The sequence below is a fragment of the Drosophila arizonae genome, chromosome X, assembly GCF_054131065.1.
Source record: "Drosophila arizonae isolate 15081-1271.41 chromosome X, UAZ_ARI_1.0, whole genome shotgun sequence".
NCBI classification, from domain to species: domain Eukaryota; kingdom Metazoa; phylum Arthropoda; class Insecta; order Diptera; family Drosophilidae; genus Drosophila; species Drosophila arizonae.
Window position 1 is genome coordinate 9,011,778 of NC_142927.1, and position 19,630 is coordinate 9,031,407.

General features: G+C 41.4%; 1 protein-coding gene and 1 long non-coding RNA gene across 10 annotated transcripts in view; both read right to left on the reverse strand.

The window, feature by feature from the left end:
* Positions 1-4,677: 4,677 nt before the first annotated feature.
* On the reverse strand, positions 4,678-6,013 carry LOC108620243 (uncharacterized). Its single transcript, XM_018017149.2, has one exon. The coding sequence runs from the start codon at positions 5,822-5,824 to the stop codon at positions 4,820-4,822; it is 1,005 nt and encodes a 334-aa protein (XP_017872638.1). The 5' UTR covers positions 5,825-6,013; the 3' UTR covers positions 4,678-4,819.
* Positions 6,014-13,191: 7,178 nt separating this feature from the next.
* LOC149267857 (uncharacterized) overlaps positions 13,192-19,630 on the reverse strand; it is a 43,747-nt gene continuing 37,308 nt past the window's right edge. For 3 of the 9 annotated variants that reach the window (XR_016270965.1, XR_016270964.1, XR_016270963.1), the window contains exon 5: positions 13,197-13,919. This is a non-coding gene — a long non-coding RNA (uncharacterized LOC149267857). Of the gene's footprint in view, positions 13,920-19,630 lie in introns of all 9 variants that reach the window. The other 6 variants (XR_016270959.1, XR_016270960.1, XR_016270962.1 and 3 more) reach the window with 5 other exon arrangements.

Below are 19,630 nucleotides of genomic sequence, written 5' to 3' on the forward strand. Positions count from 1 at the left end.
CCAACGACTAACGACAACTGCTACACAGATCTACTTAGCTTATATATGGGTTTCACACTTCTCGACGCTACAACATATTAGCATATACTTAAACCTAAATATAAATATATAATAGTAAATGCAACGATAAATGTAGTTTTTCCCAACCACAAGTCGGCTATAACTGGCATCGTAATACCCGGCTATAGCAGACGCAATGCCTACATTTATAAGGAGGAGCACCATTTTCGACATAAATAGAACTTCTTCACACACACACAATTTAGATGCCAGCCCAAAAGTATGCAGCGGGCGTGAGCGGGGAAGAGAGTTAGTGGGAGAGGGAGAGAGAACGACAAATTGCAGTTGCCATATCTGAACGTGTAATTAGCATGGCGGCGCCACTGAGCGGTCGCGATTTCATTTTGGCATTGTTCCCGAATCGCGAGCATTAATCGATAGGCAATTATCGATTACAAGCGCACATTTAAAGGCAACGAGCGGTTGCCGCTGTTGCTGCTGCTGCTGCTGCTGCCATTGGGACAGCAGCTGCTACTGTTGCCATTCGAGTTGAGGCAAACATTTTAGAAATCTTAATAAGCTGAGCAGGCCAAATAGGAGAGAAATAATCTGGGCAATTATAAGGCTGCCAACTGATACCACAAACAGGCCGAGAGTCGCGACTACCTGTTGCAAGTTCCAAAGAAAATCCAGATGTATGCGTAAGCGTGTGTTTATGTGTGTGTGTGTGTGTGTGTCGGCATTCGCTTAAACAAATAAAGCTTGGAACTAATTGCATTTGCACTTGTTGTGCGATATTTCTATGTTGGAAATTATATGGACACGAGTGCTGCAGACCAGACGAGTCACGAATGCCAAATTGACTTTACCTTAGTTTTCAATATACCCTGTAATTATAGCAATTATATAGAAAGTGCGTACTCAATCTTTAGATTTAGATATAGATATAGATATAGATATAGATATAGATATAGATATAGATATAGATATAGATATAGATATAGATATAGATATAGATATAAATATAGATATAGATATAGATATAGATATAGATATAGATATAGATATAGATATAGATATAGATATAGATATATATATAGATATAGATATAGATATAGATATAGATATAGATATAGATATAGATACAGATATAGATATAGATATAGATATAGATATAGATATAGATATAGATATAGATATAGATATAGATATAGATATAGATATAGATATAGATATAGATATAGATATAGATGTAGACATAAATTACAGGGTATTTGTTTGCTATACTCCGTCACCTACTTAAGCATATAAGACTAGTTGATTCTGCGATTTTTTTGCGTTTCGAGACACGTCATTTGTCATTTATCAGAGGCCTTTTAGCGTTCGGCTTAATTGACTTCTTCTGCAGTGCAGAAATTGTTGTGCCCATAGACTGGCACAGAAAAGAACTTTTGAAGTCAACCATCAGACAGCAGACAGCGGGTATCGGGCATCGGGAAGCAGGCATCATCTTTTAAGCAGCTGTGTGTTATGGCCAATACCAATTGGCCATAGTGCGGAACATTTTGCTTCATTACGTCAAACCATTTCGAGTCTTAGCCATGGAGCGAGCAGCGATCGCTCGCTGTCTAGCTGGCACTGCAGAACCGTTTTAATTAGATGTAACCATAATAAATCAACAACAACTACAACTACAACTAATGTGTTTGTGTGTCGAAGCGTGAGCCCAGGACACTTTTTTTGTTCCCATAAGCCACAAGACAAATGACGAGTGCAAGACCAAAGAACAACAACAGAGAGATCGAGAGGAGAGAGAAATTCTCTGGCATTCCCCAAGTTGTTGCTGGCATTATGTAATGGCAGCTGCGCAACAGTTGAGCAACAGCTGAGCAAATGAGCACTTGACATGCGAGACTCCACTTTGCAAACTCAAAATGTTCACACAAAACACTTGCAGCAAGTTCATGAGCTTCGAGAAGCTTGAATCCTTCGCACAGTTAGGTTTTTGGTGGGGCAAAATATTATAATACATATTTGTGTATATTAAGTGGGATAACTGAGAAATAATTGATTCTCGTATGAGAATTGTTCAGGAGAAATGGGAATATTTTGGGCAAGGTAGCTAGCTTATGGGTACTTGAACAATTTTAGGGGCGTGGCATAAAGGCGAATAGAGAAATTATATTATATCAACAGTATGGGAGACAATTAAGTGAGAGAGAGAGAGAGAAAGAGAATGAGAGAGAGAGGGAATCAAAAGAATGATAGGAATATAAATACAGTGAGACTTTAGCTAGTGAATTGGCAGATTGAGAGAGATAGATAGAGAGAGAGACAGAGCGAGAGAGAGAGAAAAAAGAGAAACAGCGAGATTGAGAGACTAAAAGAAGAGCGACTGAGTAGAGACTGAGACGGAGAAAGATTGAAAGAGAGAGAGAGAGAGAGAGAGAGATACAGCGGAAGAAAGAAAGAAAAGAAAAGAAAGAAAGAAAGAGACACAAAGAAAGAAAGAAAGGGAGAGAAACAGATACAAAGGGAGAAAGAGGGAGAGAGAGATACAAACGGAGAAGGAGAGAGAAATAACTCGAATTAATGAGAGAAAAATATAGGAGAGATTGAAACGGAATGGGAAAGATACTTAAACTAGTAATATGGAATATAAAGACGCATGAAAAGTGAGAGAGAAAGATGTGAGCAGGTACATTTAAGAAATGGAAAAGAAACCATGAGAATGGATAGAGAGATTCTATTGTAGAATTTAAACTAGAAACTATGGAGTTGGGCCTCTATTTACCTTTCCATCCATCAAAATATTCTTCTGCCTTGTAGCAGGCTTCAGTGTACTTTAAATTTCGTCTCATAGCTAAAAACTGAATTCCCATTGTATTTTTAACTGTAGTTATACATGTGTGTATAAATAAAATTACAGACAAAGTGGATAAGATAAGATCATATGGTTTCTGATATTTTGCAGCAAAAGCACTGCATAAGTAGCCGCGGCTTCTTTTGGCCAATTGTTCGATTCAATGGCCAAATCAGATGATCCTCAGGGCGCCAGTGAAGCAGTTAGATGGTTCGTTTGATGGCGGCCAATTGCGATTTGATTTGGTGGCATCTAATGACACAGATTATGCAACGATATAAGCCAATGATGTGGACTAGTTTAGGCCACAATGTGGTTGTTGCTCATGTTGTTGCTGCTGCTGCTGTTTTTGCTTTGTTTTTGGCTCAAAGCTGAGGCTTAACCCACATTCGTGAGGCGCGTTGCTAGCTACCATTTGACAAACGCCTCAGCAAACGCCAAATGCAAATTGCAGTCAGTCGTTGGCTTACTCTCGCTCTCTCTCTGTCTCTCTGTCTCTGTGTCGCTCCATCTCTCTCTCTCTCTCGCTAAGCCTGTTTGCTCCTGTGCTCATGCAATTTTCTTGTTGAAACCCTAAAACATTGCACTTGGACTTGGACTTGGACTTGAACTTGCGAATTTGCTGGTCGCAGCAGCAGCAACAGCAGCAGCAGCAGCAGCAACACCAACGCCAGCAGCAATCAGCGGCAAGTGAATGAGCTTAAATTGTCCATGGCCGTGCGAGAGAGATAGATAGAGAGAGGGGGCAGCTAGCTGAGTTGGGTCTGCAGCTGCATTAGCCGCAGCGCTTAGATGATGGTTGGCTGGCTGGTTGGCTAGCTGGTTGGCTGGCTGGCTGGTTGCCTGACTTGCCAGATTGTTGCATGTTGTTGCCTCAACGCCCTCAGTACGTTATTATGGGGCTGTTATTGTTGCAACTAGTTGCTGTTGTTGTTGCTGTTGTTGTCTGGTCGCTCGTCTGTGGAGCATCAAGGCACTGGGGCAGCGAGGCATCAAGTTCGCAACGGGCGACAGCCGCAGCACGCATACCCCAACGATTGCTGCTGCTAGAGCGAGAGAGAGAACGACTAAGACGGATGCAGAGCAACCGCAGTTACTTTGGCTAGCACACACACACACACAGACTTGCACACACAAGCAAGCTGCATAGACGACAAGCCTCAATTAAGTTGCAATTGCCGTTGTTGTTGTTGTTGCTGTTGCTGTTGTTGCTCTTGTTGTTGCTGCTGTTTGGCGTTGGCGGCGTAGGAATTTTGCTCGCTGCTGCCCACGCGCTGCTGCTGTTGCTGCTGCTGGTGCTGCTGCCAGTTGCTGCTGCTGATAAAGTCCAAAATGATGTACTACCTTCTGCTGGTGGCTCGCTGGCTTGTGTCTCAGCTTTAAGCAGCAGCAGCAGCAGCAGCAGAGGCACAGAGCAGGAGCGCAGCGCGGTTGACTTCAATGGGCCCAACAGATTTACATAGTTATATAATAATAATTATAATCATTATTATTATTTAAATGGGCTATAAAAAAGCTGATAATAATGATAATGACAGATACATATTAAGATAATATTATGGGAAATGGATAGTTAGATATGATATGAGGATCGATAGGATAAATGATCCGTTATAATACACAGGTAGATAGATAGATACATAGATACATATGTATATATAAATGGATGACAAAAGTATACATACTTGTATATGAATAGATAAATATATGATATATATTATAGTATATATATGGATAGATAGCAAACGAAAAAATGTATGGTTAGATATATGGCATATATCGTATAGATATATCCATTGATAAATGCATATAAATTGATTGTAACGTATGTCTATTTAGATTGAAATATATATATGATATATGTATATGATATAACAGATGGATATAGAAAATAATCACTAGAAGACCTCCAACACTTCTCGAGATGTGAATCTTTGAATATTTGTTGACTTCGCTCTAGATAGTTAGATCGCAAACTTCTTCACAGGTTTCTGAGGTATCGCTCGCCTCCTCCTCAAGGATGTCAAAGCGCATCACCATCTCCTTGTTGAGATCGTTACAGTACTGTTGCAGCTCCTTGATTTCCAATTCGAACTCACGTATCTCGTAGTTCAGCTGGCGATAGCTCAGAAAAGTTCTAATGAACTCGGCCTCCTTTGCCTTGTGAGCTCTAATGATGCATCTGCCTTCATGCTTGCAGAGCTTCTTCTGCACCATAACAGCGAAGTTCTGCTTACAAGCGGGCAGATCTTTGACCACCTCCTGGCTCCATTCCTTATATTGCTGCGTGAACTCGCCCAGCTTGCGAACACGTCGATTCTCCTGGCACATCTGGCGCCGCATCTTGCCGAGCAGAGTGCGTATCAGACGATAGTTGCAGAGCAGCTCATCGATCTCGCATTGCAGGCGATGCTGGGCGTGCTGTAGATTGCGCACCGCCAGCTCCTCCATCCGGTTGAGGACAATGTGGAACGGCTCGTCCATGGGCAGCTCGTTGGCGGCCAGCTGTTGCTGGTACGGACTCAGCACCCTCTTCACCTTCACGGGCATGCACTCCTTGAACTCAAAGACGCCCAGCTCTGGCACAGGCGTGCCCGACGACGACTCCAGCTCGGTAGTGGGGTAGCTCATATCGGAGCCCCGCACATAGTCCTGACGGTGCTTGATGGCCAATTGCATATGCTCGATGCGGCGTAGTAGGCAATCGATTTCACCGACAATTTTCAAGGTGCGATCCTCGTCATCGGTGCGATCCTCGGTCATTAAATGATCCAGGCTCAGCTCTTGTTCCTCCTCGCCGCCGTCGGTAGTGAAGCTGACCTCGTCGTCATAGTGAAAGATCTCGATTTTGCGACATCTTATACGATGGGTCAGCAGATCCATATACTCAACTGGAATCTTATCGCAGTCAGCCATCTGCTGAATCATCTTATCCAGAGAGTCCTCAAGTACCACCGCCATTTTGCCTATGCCCCCTGCTCTCTCCTCTCTATCTAGATAAATGCGTTTGTCTTGACTCTAAGCCACTTCTATTGCAATAAGAAGCGCGTTGTGTGTTTCAACTATGACTGAAATTTATTTAGGTGTGATTCGTAAACTTGTTCCACGTCAAATGAGTTCGACTATTGCCTCGACTGCTCAGTCCAAATTTTCGGGTAGCTAGATCTCAGTTTTTGAATACGCTCCTGTGCTTTCAGTACTGGCGGGCTGATAAGAAAATTTATGGTTAGTCTGTTGCTGTGGCGGCATAATTGCGCACCCACATTCACATGAAGAGCCACGGGCCTTGGGGCCTCGCCATGCTTTGGCGTGTGTCTCAGCTTCGGGTCGACTCGGTCCGAGCGGTGTCCGCCTCTACACGCCGTCTTGCGCTGCATTCAGTTCCATCTCTTTGGCAGTTGACTTTGTTTACCCGCAAGTTGCAATTTTCTGCGAAACCATCAGCCGCAGAATTGCTTTCTGCTGCCGTCTGCTGATAAGTCCCGCTTCTGTAGCTGCTCTCTCGATGTCTGTCTCCCCCTCTCACCCGCTCTCCCCCTCACCAGCGCTGTCTATTTTGTTTTCCTTTTTTACCAGCTAGCATCTAGTGCTAGTATTTGTGGCATTGCAATTGGGCATCGGCTGAGGTTCGAGATTTACTTTGGCTTTGACTGTGGCTCTTGCTAATTGCTTTTCAAGATTTCGGGGCTAGGGCGAACGACAACGAGTGCCCGCAGTGTTGTATAATAATGTAATGTGCTACTCCTTGGGCCACTGTGCAGATCTCTGTTGACAGGCTTTTAAATGCCCGATCGCGCTGTCACACTGCGGAATTTCGCAGGCCCACTGCAAACCCAGTGCCAATGCCTGGCCAAACGGGGTCACTCCTCGGCCCGCCTGCCCCACGGCTCTGCCAGCTGCGGCGTTGAGTGACTGTTGTCTGCACGTCACATCGGCCACACTTCTCTCTTTGCCATAGGCTACGATTTTTTTTTTTTTTTTGGTAATGAATTGAGTTGCTAGAGTTGCTGCTTGAGTTGGCTTGCGGAAGTGCATAATATTCATGTGGGTTGCGCCTCTTAAAAGATTGTCAGCTGCATTATGCGAATGCTAATTGAAAAATCTGTGCAGCATAAGAACCACAGACCGAGTAGGAATAATGACTCTGGTGATGGACAAGCGGAGATTAAGAGCTGGGAGTATTAGCGTCCCTGCCTAAAAGAGTCAAAGCGTTGACTAAGTTAACAAAGATCGATTCGAAACTGTGAGCTAACTAAGCTAGAAGCTAGTTAGTATTCGCCGGATCGAAGAGTTAGTTAATACTGTGAGCAGGAGCCGACTGCCTAGGCAGAAACTGAGCATCAACTTGAGAGATGACTGAGCGGAGTCTAATTAGAGAGTAGGAGCTCAAAGTTTGGTTGATTAGGGATTCAAGCAGTGTCTAAGGTTTGTCGAGGAATCTAGATAGAGGTTATAGAAGGCTAAGAAGGTAGCGAGAGTTAGCTTGATATTCGAGCAGAGAAAACGATGCGAATTGTGTGGGCAGCTGAGAACTGTCGCAGGAGTTGAGCAGAGACAAGGACTTAGCTCGTCATTTGGGAAGGGTCTGAGTTAAGGATAAAGAGTTGAGCTGAGCTGCTGAAAGTTAGATTGGTGCTTAGCAAAGCTCTGCAGGCCAGCTGGACTTTTCAGCAGGAGTAGCTACGAGCTCAGCCGAGACAGGCAGGAGCATGGCGCTTAGCCTGTCGGAGGTAAAGAGCTGATGCACGTGTGGGAACTTAGAAATGCCTTAGAGCAGCCTAGCAGTGGAGACTTAGCTGACAGCTAAACTAAGACGCAAAGCGGAATACAGGTACTTAGACTTGGCTGAGCTCAGAAATTGCTACAAAGACTTGGCTTAGGGAGTTACCAAGTTTGAAATGTTATGGCAATGTCAACAAACATGTTTTGTTTTTGCGGGCAATGGAAGGCAATCTGCCAACTCATTGTCCGCCCGATAGTGTTGAGCTGTACTTTTTGGTTCTCACTAATTTGTGCAGAGGTTTTCTTCCAGTTCGTGGGTAAAAGACCGACCCAATGGCCAGGGGAAAGGTGACGAAAGAAAGACGGAGAAAAAAGGTAGAACTGTACCGCTAAAGCGGCTAATCACATCATGGCACCACAACCGACCCCACCCAGCGTCCAGCGCCCAGCGCCCAGCGCCCAGTGACCAGTGCTCAGAGCTTAGAGCTTGTGAACTGCCACAGCGATCGCTGGTCATGCAGGAAGTTCAAGTGCGAGAGAGAAATGCCCAATGACATGTGCGATTGTGAGTTATGTACTCCGCTTGCAGTGGCTGTGCCAGGTACCAGAGACCCCACCAGGTTCAGCTCAACAGCGATGGGCAAATAGAAAAAGCGAGTAGCTAAATGCAATATACATTAGATATACTTAGAACGAGGCTATAGAAAATTACGATTTATGTAACAAGTCGAAGAATCTGAGCGCATTTATTTCCGCATCTACAGCTGGCAAAAAATAGCCAAGGATAGAAAAGCAAAGCAAAGAAACGATTATATATATATATATATATATAAATAAATATAGGAAAAAAGTACAGATGAGATGAGAGAACCACAGCTTGGCTGGCGGAGTGGGGAGATGTTGAAGCGCTCGTAATAGTCGGTAAGTCAGTCATTCATTCAGACAGATTGACTTTGAGACGGATAGACGCAATAGACAGTCACAGTCGTCGTCGAGTCAGTTATTAAATGTGACCATAAAAGCGAGAAAGAGAAAGAGAGAGAGAGGGAGACAGGGAGAAAAACAATACAGAATCCGAAACACAACACACAAACGGTGAAGATCGTAGCAAAAGTTATTACATAACAGGCCGACAGCTGGGTGCTGACTGGAGCGACTGGAGGGGGAGGCGGGGTGAGCTGAGGTGGCTAAGGCGGTAAGACTTATAAAAATCATAGCACTGCGCGAAGCGTAAAAGCAAAGAATTATAATTTTCCAATCAACTGATAAATTTTTAATGATGCAACTTGCGACGATGCAACGATGACGATCGACTTAGATGGGGGCATGGTGATAGGCGGGTAGGGGGGGGAATGAGAGGCTGGCACCAAGGCCAGGGGGGAGAGTCAGTGTGTATAGTGCGAAAGACCTGAGGAAAATGTTGTTCAAAGTGCATGCTGGAATTTTTCGATGCATTCGCCGTGGCATTGGACATGTGTAAGAAACATTCCCATAGGTGTGATTGCTGGCGCGCAAGAACAAGTAAAACACCAAATTACTGTTACTGGGCATTACACACACACACACACACACACACACAAACATACATACAAACAGGGAGTGAGAGCGGTCGGGTGAAGAGGCATCTCTCTAATGCACTTGGCTGCAGGCCATTGGCATTGGGCTTTTGTGACTCTCGTTGCGGACCACAGCGTCGCCGTGATCGATGATGAGCTGATGATGCGGTTGACTGCCTACAGAGTGCAGCCGTCGAGCCGAGCCTCAGATGCTGACACTACCGACCGACACTGACTCTCCAAGCTCAGCTCCACACACTCGCCTCACCAACTGTCCAACTGTCGTACTGTCTAATGTCCCTCGTCCGTTGTCCGTTGTCCGTTGTCCGTTGTCCGTCGTCCGCTGTCCGTTGTCAGTTGTCGCTTTCGCACTTGCTTAGCCCGACGATTGTCCACGACACATTTCTCATGCAAATAAGAAACACCGCCTTGTCGCTGCTACTGCTGCTACGGCCTGGGCTATTGACTTGCCCCATCTCGATAGTCGATGGATATGCAAGAAAGGTGCTTGTCCACACAATATCTGCTACATTATGCATTAGTTACTTGGCTAAATACTATCCGAAAGGAAGCCGGCAAAAATCATGGCGGCTGCCAAGGGGAGAGTAGAGCAGAGATGAGCCAGCTGTCAAGTTGATTATAGAAAGTTGAGACATTTCTCAATCTATTTCTATTTTAGTTAAACTGATATAGATACTTGGAAATAATTTCATGATATTTGGTAGACAGGCATCTTGCTACGGTTTTTTAAGGTTCTCTCTCACTCTCGCTGTCTGCCTGCCTGGAAGCTACTTTGCCATTTGATTTCGGCAGGAAAATCGGGGCGGCCTTGCGGTACATCGTCTGCAAAGGAAGAGTAATTGCTGGCACCAAATACAGTGCTTATCATAATTATAGCCCACTTTAAATCCACTTAAGCGAATCGGCTGAAAATTTTTCCCAAATGGCATATTTCCCCAAAATTTTCAAAAATGAGTAGTTCAGTATTTCAATTATGAATGGCAAAAAACTTTTTCAATTAAAATTAACGATTTAATAACGATTTCTTAAATATAGCCCATATTCATATTGTGGTAAAAAAAAATCAGAATTCGTTGCGGATTGATGGAAAAACTAATGGTAATACTTAGTCCGGCCTCCATTTGTCTTAGTTAAATCAAAAATTCCCTTCCTCTTTGAAACCACTAAATTTAATAAAAGGTTCTTTTCGAAACTTTGTCATTCATGTAGAATTTGCGTTTTAAGATATCCAACTGTCTCCAATTGGCGATTTTTGGCATACACACGTCTTGCAAGATTACCCCAGACATTTGCTATGGGGTTGAGATCTGAAAAACATGCTGGCCAGTCAAGGACATCAACATGAAATTCCTCCAAACACTCTTTTGTACTCCTTAGGGGGGTATAGGGGGGTATAGGGGGGTATAGGGGGTATAGGGGGGTATAGGGGGGTATAGGGGGGTATAGGGGGGTATAGGGGGTATAGGGGGGTATAGGGGGGTATAGGGGGGTATAGGGGGGTATAGGGGGGTATAGGGGGGGGGGGGGGTATAGGGGTACTATCACAGGATCAAAGTCATGTGTGTCCTTGATGTGCAGGATAATGACAATTCGCTTAACAAGTAGAAGGAGCCAAAGGAACCTTTATTTGACTGAGGATGCTGTATAAAATATAATTAGTTATCCATGCAAGGATTTCAAGAGGTCCTAGAAGTCTGTTTCATGTCTCTCTCACTCTCGCTGTCTGCCTGCCTGAAAGCTAATTTGCCATTTGATTTCGGCAGGAAAATCGGCAATTTGATTTGTATTAAAATAATGGCATATGGGTCAAGCGCGGCCTTGCGGTACACCGTCTGCAAGGGAAGAGTCATTGCTGGCATCAAATATGATAAATGAATTGAGTTGAGCTGATGTTGTTGCTGTTGTTGTTGCTGTTGCTGAGGCGAGTCGGCCAGACCCTCGAGCGGTGCGAATGGCCATTAGACATAAGGAAAGGAACAACTTTTACGCGAGGCGACAGACAGGAGACACCGTAAGACAATCACCTGGGCGCGAGTTGAGTTGTTGTTGGTGTTGGTGTTGGTGTTGCTGTTGCACGATGCCATTAGATGGCTAAGATGATCTTGGACAAGTTAGCGCGCGTAGCCGATGGCCAATTGAGCTGCACATATTTAAGCGCAAAATACGACAGTTATTATTGTTGTTGTCGCTGTTGTTGTTATTGTTGTTATTGTTGTTGTTGTGGGGATTGCTGTGATTGCAATTGCAATTGCCGATCATCGAAGCGCAATCAATTAATTGACAAAGCACATTGATGGAAGAGCCAAGATGATTCCAACTAACAGCCGATCAACGTTTTTTCTTTCTTTTTTTTTCCATTCGCTTGAGCTGCATCTTCTGCTTCTTCTTCTTCTTCTTCTTCTTCTTCTGTAGCGACGTATCGAAGCGCTTGCGCGCTGGGCTGCTGTAGGTAATTGAAAAATAAAAGAAAATGCGCGAAAATCGCAACGCATTAACCGAACACCCCATGGGCGAGCGACCGCATCGGGGCGGTGCGGTGCGGTGCGGTAGAGGCGTGCGAACAATTTGGCCGACGCGTCGATTCGTTGCGCCTTTTGCGTCCGAGCACCTCACAGAGAGCGAGACTTGAGCATGTCCAGCTCGACTCGATGCTCATTCGTTTCATTCGTGCTGCTGTTGTTGTTGTTGTTGTTGTTGCTTTCGTACTCCATTGGCCATTTGCATTTTAGCAATTTGTATGCGTGCAGCGCACGGAGCGCGGCATGAAATACGCTTTGACCATTTGGCGCCTGTTCGCTCAGACACCTGAGACACCTGAGACGTTGCGATTGGCGAGTCTGTGAAGTGGCTGGCCTCTGGCTGGCTGGCTAAGGCAGACGCTGCACGATCTACCAAATGAAAATATAAACATTAAATTTCCTTATTAAATAACGGTCGACAATACTGGGCACAAATGTCTGTGTGTGTCTATGTGTCCATGTGTGTGTGTGTGTGTTTAGACCATAAGCCTAGACTGAGGTGCTGCAGGTGCTTTCCATATTGCATTACCAGCAAACAGACAACAACAACAACAACAACAACTGTTCAATGCTTCACTGAGAAGCGATTCACAATTGTTGTTAGATGGCCAACGTGTCATAGCTCAGCCATGTTCGCATATAAATCAGTTTTGCATGAGATGTCCCCTCTCTCTCCCTCTCTCAACATTTTGGTCTAAGACCCAATGCCTGATCAAGCCAAGCCGAGTTTTTATCGTTTCTATTGGTCCTTTTTCTTTTTTTTTTTTTTTGACTTGATCAACTAGTAATTTTTCCATGCAAGTTTTAGTTACACAAAAACAAAAAAGATGACCCACTCTGCTCTAATACTAATACTCTAAGACTAATAATACTAACACTCTGCTCTAATAATCTTTCTAATGTATGATTGACAATAGTTTTTATTTGATCAATTTTAATAGATTATTTTCTTATACAAATGCACATAATTCAATTATAAAATATTTTTTAGGTCATGTAAAAAAAATTTCTAAATTTCTATAACTTACTTTAGCTACATCTCACTCAATTTGATGAAAAATAGTTAATCAAGTTTACTCATAAATTATATAAAAAATATATAATTCAATAGTTTTAAAAAATGTATAAATTTAATATATATAATATAATATATAATAATATTATATTATATACATTTATATAATTTATTTATTTATTTATAATTTATTTACTTATTTATTAGCATTACTTATTAGTATATAATATAATATTAAAACTCACTTAAAAATAAAATTAGTAGGACTTTACAATTATAAGTATTTTTTAGTTTTTCTAAATTTTCTTGTCTTGTAAATTCATCTTATAAATAAATTAATCAGATTATTATAATAGATTAATAATATTCAATAACTCCTTCGATTTGATTTCATTCATAGCAACAAAAATATGAAATTCAATAGTTTTTAAAATGTATACAAATTTTTTTATTTAAGTGTATGATATGTCATTATATTATTATATCAGATTTTCAGATAAAATACTTCCATCGTGCTGGTGCTTTTAAGGCAATTTATTTATTCATTTATAAGTGATTTGAATTAATATAAAATTAAAACTAACTTAAAAATTAAGTATTCATGTTTTAAATAAATTTATAAAATTATTATACTAGATTAATAATAATAGCTCCTTCAATTTATTTTCATTCACAGCAACTTTTCCTGCAATGCAGCCATGTTTAATTAATTTACAAACTAATCACCTGTTCTAGCTCTCCAGTTGGATCGTCATCGTTTTTATTGGCAGCTGCTTAGAAATGCCGCGAGGGTAGTAAAAATTCTTTGGAGAGCGTTTCGCTGTTCATGTTAACAGACTGAAAATATATGTAAATTGATTAATTTTTATGGACTCTTCTATTGAAAGCATTTGGCATGCGTCACTCAATATTATTGACAATATGCTTTTGGATTCATCCATTGTCTGCTTCATTTTAGTGTAGATTTTCTTTTCTCTTCGAGTTGATTGAATTAATATTTTTTGTTTTTGTTTTTGTTTTCAGTTTCTTCTCTAGCCATTGTTGTTGCTGTTGTTGTTATTTGTTGCCCAATTAGGATTCTCTATAGAAAGTCAATGAGTTTATTTTATTTGATTGACTTTTAATGAAGACCATGCCGGCTCTCCTCTCTCCACTCCATTTCTCTGTCGCACTCTCATTGTGTAGCTCGAAGATGTATGGGATGGCATTTCGATTCCATTACCCTAAAAAATTTCCAATATTAAATCGTGTTGCTATTCCATTGGGTCATTGTGTTAACAATTTTTATAGATTTTTAATTGGTCCAAATGTGAGTTTTTAAAGTTTTTGTTTTGTCCCTCGGCACACAGACGTGCAGCAAGGTCGTCAGACCTTTAAGGTGTCGCCCATTCATTTGCATAGCCAATCCACTACTCTCGTTCAGATCGTCCCGTACGTGGGCCCTAATGAGCTTCTGTTTCGATACGAAACTTGCTAAATCTTAAAATTAAACAAATGCGAAGGCTGCAGTTAAATGTCAACTTTGATTTGACTTTATGTAACTTTGAATCTGTTCTATTTTAAAGACTCGACATCGAAACGAGAGCGACCTAACTCTTTAGACGATCTTGGCTATCGGTTTCGTACGTAGATATCTTGTATAGATATCATATTATTATATCTAACACAGATCATATAGATTTTGTATACTTGATAAGATGAAACAACATGAATTTTAAGCTATTCAAGAGGCCAATGCAATGTTTGTTTGGTAATCTGATCTTAATCTGAATTGCATGGTTATAGAAGATGGAGAAGATGGAATGAGATAGGGTGTGCAAGAGGAAGAAAGTGAGAAAATGGGAATAAGGAGGGCAGTTGGAGATGAAGCGGCAGACAGACGGAGAGACAGAAAGAGAGAGAGAGAGAGAGAAAGAAATGAAAAGAGAGAAAAAGAAAGAGAGAAAAAATGAAAAGGGAGAAAGAGAAAAAGAAAGAGAGGAAGAAAGAGAAGGAGATAGAAAGACAGAGAGAATATGAAAGAGAAAGAGAGAAAGAATGCAATGGAGAGAGAAAGAAAGAAAGAGATGGAAATGGAAAGACAGAGAAAGAGAGAAAAAGAAAGCAGACAGTGAGTGAGAGACAGAGAGAGAGAGAGAGAGAGAGAGAACTTAAGGAAATGATAGGAAGATAGGATGGGGAGAAAGCAATAGACTGAAGCAGAACGAGCGAGAGAGATGGAATGATGAGAGCAAAAGAAAAAGGGACGAGCGAGAGAGATGGAAAGATGAGAGCAAAAGAAAAAGGAAGATCGAGTGGGGAAGAAAGGAAAATGGAGTGAAAAGATGCAGCTGAGAGAAAACGAGTAGAGAGGGCAGAGCAGACAAACACAATAAAAGAGAGAATGTGAATGATAAAGAGGAAGAGAGGAGAAGATGCAATAAACAGACAGTCAAAGACAAACGCAGTGAAACAGAAAGAAGGAGAAGAGAATTAGAGAAAAAGAGTGATAAATAAGAGAGAAATATATAACCAAATCAATGAAGAATATATCGTGAGATATAGCTATGGATTTGAATATAATAATTAATTGAAAATAAGCTGTATTTACTCTATTACAGCTTGAAGAAAGGAATTCGATTTTAATGAGGAATGGTAGAGAAACAAGAAGTTATGTAAGCCGAGAAGTTTAGGTTCTATGTGATTTCTCATGACTATACAGCTGATATTTCGCTAGCCAATGCCACAATACAAACTCAAGCAGAGTGAGCACATCCGTTTCCCATGAGGAAGCGATTCGCGGTATTCCGTTTCAAAAGCATCTGCAGAAGCGCCGCCAACCGTTGTCTTTCACGATCCCTTCATCTCTCTTTCCTCCTTTATTTTTTGGCGTTATTTCTAACCCAAAACAAGCGGCATAAAATGGATGTGTATACAATAAATACAATAATTTATATAGATGGCTCCGCCCTACTCCACTTGCGAAACAAACAAAAGAGGGAAGAGTTTCCTCTGAGCGAGACAGGTCTTGGATTCGGTTTCCCAGGGCAACCCTTTCGAGCTGCTGAGCACCCTCTATATAGAGTTGCTGCTGCTGCTGCTGCTGCTGTCTATCACAAATCTGTCACGAGGGTTGCTGGCGCATCGGCATCAGGTGAGCAGCGCTCTACCTGCTGATGCCGGTTGCTGCTGCCGCTGCTGCTGCTGCTACTGCTCATCCTTCTGCTCCTCCTTCTCCTTCTGCTGAATGGAAATGCAATGCAAAGTTGCTGCTCTGCGCCCATCGATCAACACAATTTGATTCGCATTTGTGTGGGAACGCAGCACAGGTGCTGTTTCCAACTCGTAGAGCTGCCAACTAGCTGGAAATTCGATACATGCAGCTGCCGACTGCCGACTGCCGACTGCTGCCGCCTCTCTACATATTAGATATGTTGCAAATATTTGCTTAATCTTGAGTGGAAGCTGAGCTGCTGCATTTCCTCTCGAATTTCCTTTTGGGTTTTCAGATTTAGACAAAAAGTCGCTGGCCATAATTAAGAACATGTTATGAGCGAGTAGCAGCAGCAGCAACAACAACAATTTATGTGAGCTGCATGGCAACAGCAGCAGCAACAACAACAATAACAAAGACAACAACCGCAATAATGACAATCGCACAAATCAACAAATCACGATCAGCGGCAGCCACACAGAACTCACGATTTCTGCTGCCCAAAATTCTGTAAAAAAAAAAAAAAAAAAAAAAAAAAAAACAAAAAAAGAGTCTAAGAACGAACAGCACAGATGAGTTTTGCTCCCAGTGATCAAAGACATTCTAATGCCCTTTGTTTGTTAGCTAGAGTTAAGAGATGAAGAACGAGTTTCAGTTTCTTCATTTCAATTGCTGATAAGAAATGAGAAATTTTCAGATGAACATAATTACATATATTATTATAAGTTCAAATCTAACTATGTGTACAGATATATGAATTTTCATTAGGAAAGTTGATTGAATATTTTAATAAATTGAATTAAGTTTGCACTAATTATCGTTCCGATGAGCGATGCATTTGATTTAGCATTCTTAATATCTTATATCTATTTCCACAGTCTCCCACCGCATGTAATTTTGATGGCTCCACATTGCGATTATCGTAAATAACTAAATGTGCCCAGAAGTGCTCTAAAAACCCTCAACACGCTTGAGCTAGAAGAACAATGAATAAAACTTGTAAATGCCTTAGATCAAACTTAATACGAACAAAGACAACGCCAGGCGGCGCTAAGCTGATGACGCGCACTGTACGTGCTCCTATATTTTTTAAGTAACTATAATACATACACATATGTATATGATATAAGTATTCCAACTCCTTATGCTCACCTGCTCACCTTCCATCTGATACTCTCTGCAAAATGAGAGTATTTTAAACAAATTTGAGCAGACGCCAGCTTAAGCTGAGACAAAAACAACAACAGCAACAATAACAAGAATTGAACTGCCAACAACAACAACCACACAGTTTGAATGAACAGTGCCAATCCTCCTCCTCCTCCCTCCGCCTCCGCCTCAACAAATTCTGGCTAACTTTATCTGTTAGTCCAGTCAGCTTGAGCGTCTGTCCCTTTGTCGGTTTCTTCATTTGTTCGCATTGTCTAGCTGCTAGTTGCAAGTTGCAAGTTGCAGGTTTTGGCTACTGTTTCGAGCAAACATTCGACTGGAGCGCGCATGCTTCAGTAGCTAACAAGACTGTCTGTCTGTCTGTCTGTGTGTCGCACACAAAATTGTGGCCGAAATGTGTAGGCAATTTGTCAATATGCTATGACGACAACTACAACAACAGCAGCAGCAGCAGCAACTAGCAACTAGAAACTGACAGCAGCAGCAGCAGCAGCAACATTATTGACATTAGGGCACCTGTTTGTTTGCCAACATAAAACTATGATTACCGTTGTTGTTGTTGTTGCTATAGCCATTGTCATAGTTGCTGGCAGCACGCGTACGTACGTACTTACACACACACACCTGCATATGTGCACAACTCGTGACTGAGTCGAAAGACGCCAGCGTCGAGTCGCAGCTAACGTTAATCATAGACAAAATAAAAGCCATGGCAAAACGTAAAGAGTGCCCAAGTGAAAGAGCCAAATGCTAGGCCAAGTTGTAGCTATTGCTGTTGTTGCTTTTTTTAGGTTTTTGGTCAATGAACAAGAAAAATGGATTTTCACGGTTACATGCGTCGCACACACACATACATACACAACATGCATATGACATGTTGCCAAGAAGCAATAGCAACAACAACAACAGCAACAACAGCAGCAACATGAGCTCTAGAAATTTTCTTGAGCAAGTTCGTTGCCTAAGTCTTTCGTTTGCCGCAGTTGCAAAAAGCTGTGCAACGGTTGGCTTAAGCCACCGCTGACATGTCAAATATAAGAGTAATATTTAATTCAATTTTCGATAGATATATTGCTGTAAGGAATATGTATAATTTTAATATAATATATTTATTCATGATTTATATAATGATAATATATAGTATTACTTCTTTAAAAGAATTCTGTCATCTGAGAATTGGCGAGAGGTTGAGTAAATGTATTATATATTATTTGACTATCAAAATATGTAGGAGCTCTTCTATTATAAGTCCTGGACTGAAAAATACTCTAAGCCACCTGCGTAGTCAAGGCTATAAATCATTTAAGTTATGACATTTAAGCAATCTGAGGCTAAAATGTCGTCCAAAGGGTGCGCTATCAATGCCTTATATACCACGATAAAGCAATTATAGAGATAGAATGTAGGGTCCTCGTAAATTTTTATATTTTATATGCGAAAAATGTTATTTTTTGATAAAGCTTGGCTGCTGTCACGAAATAGAAAATAATTGTAAATGAATTATATATATGGATATATTAAAATATAGAAATATGGATTTATACACATATATATCTATATAGCAATGTAGCTAGCCATATCGAAATATATAGATTTGGCATTACAAATTTGGCACTATATTATTATTATTATTTTCTTCTTAAACCATTTTCAACTTTTTTGGTTTTTATCTGCGGCTTGAAAATCTAACACACTCATTATCTCTTATGTAATCTTGGTTAATTTCTGAATATTTTCTATTCTTTCTTCTAGATATGAAAATCTTACTCATTCGGGCATTATCTGGCTTTGATCAAGTTTTAATTGTTTTCAAAATGTTTCTATTCCTTCTATAGCATTTCTGTTGCTCTTTGTGTCTGCTTCGATACATCTGAAATGCCGTTCGCGAATCGAAATTTAAATCGTTTCGCAGCCCTTGGGAAACGACAACAGACGTAAATGAGATTTCTGGGGTGTCTAAACAAAACGCACTTCCTCTCAGCAGTTGCGCAGCCTGAATCCTTAACGAATTCCCACGCTGAATGCTAACTGGTGTTGTTGTTGTTTCTATTGGGCGTTAGGCTATACGCCCTCGCTTGAAGAGCAAACTATGAGCATTACGATTATAGCTATTATGATAAACAGCAGGTAGAAAATAGAGGGTAGGCCAGGTAAGCAGCCAGCGAGTACGGCATGCGTCCTGCTTGACAGGACTCCACGCTTATCTCACAGACAGTTAGATGAATAGATGGATAAAGAGTGGAACTGTCACTCGGCTGTCGCCTGACACTTTGTGCTCGTCCTTGATCCTTGAACCTTTGAATTGTCACCTTTTCTTTTCCATCCACTTGCACTTTCACTTTTGCTCACGCTTATCGTCTAGTCTGCTTAATCCCTCAAATCCCTCAATGCCTATAAAATGCACAAAAATGCTGCTAAATTGCCATTGTTCGAGTCGAGCCGATGTCCTAATGAGTCCATCAGCGTTTTCTAATGAGCTCAGCATTGTTGTAGCCATGCAAAACCAAGAATAGACAGACAGATAGGAATAGAGATAGACGGACCCCCCACAGTTTCACAGTTCCACAGTTC

Coding starts and splice junctions, on each gene's coding strand:
- LOC108620243 (XM_018017149.2), bottom strand. CDS start 5,824: ATGGCGGTGGTACTTGAGGACTCTCTGGATAAGATGATTCAGCAGATG.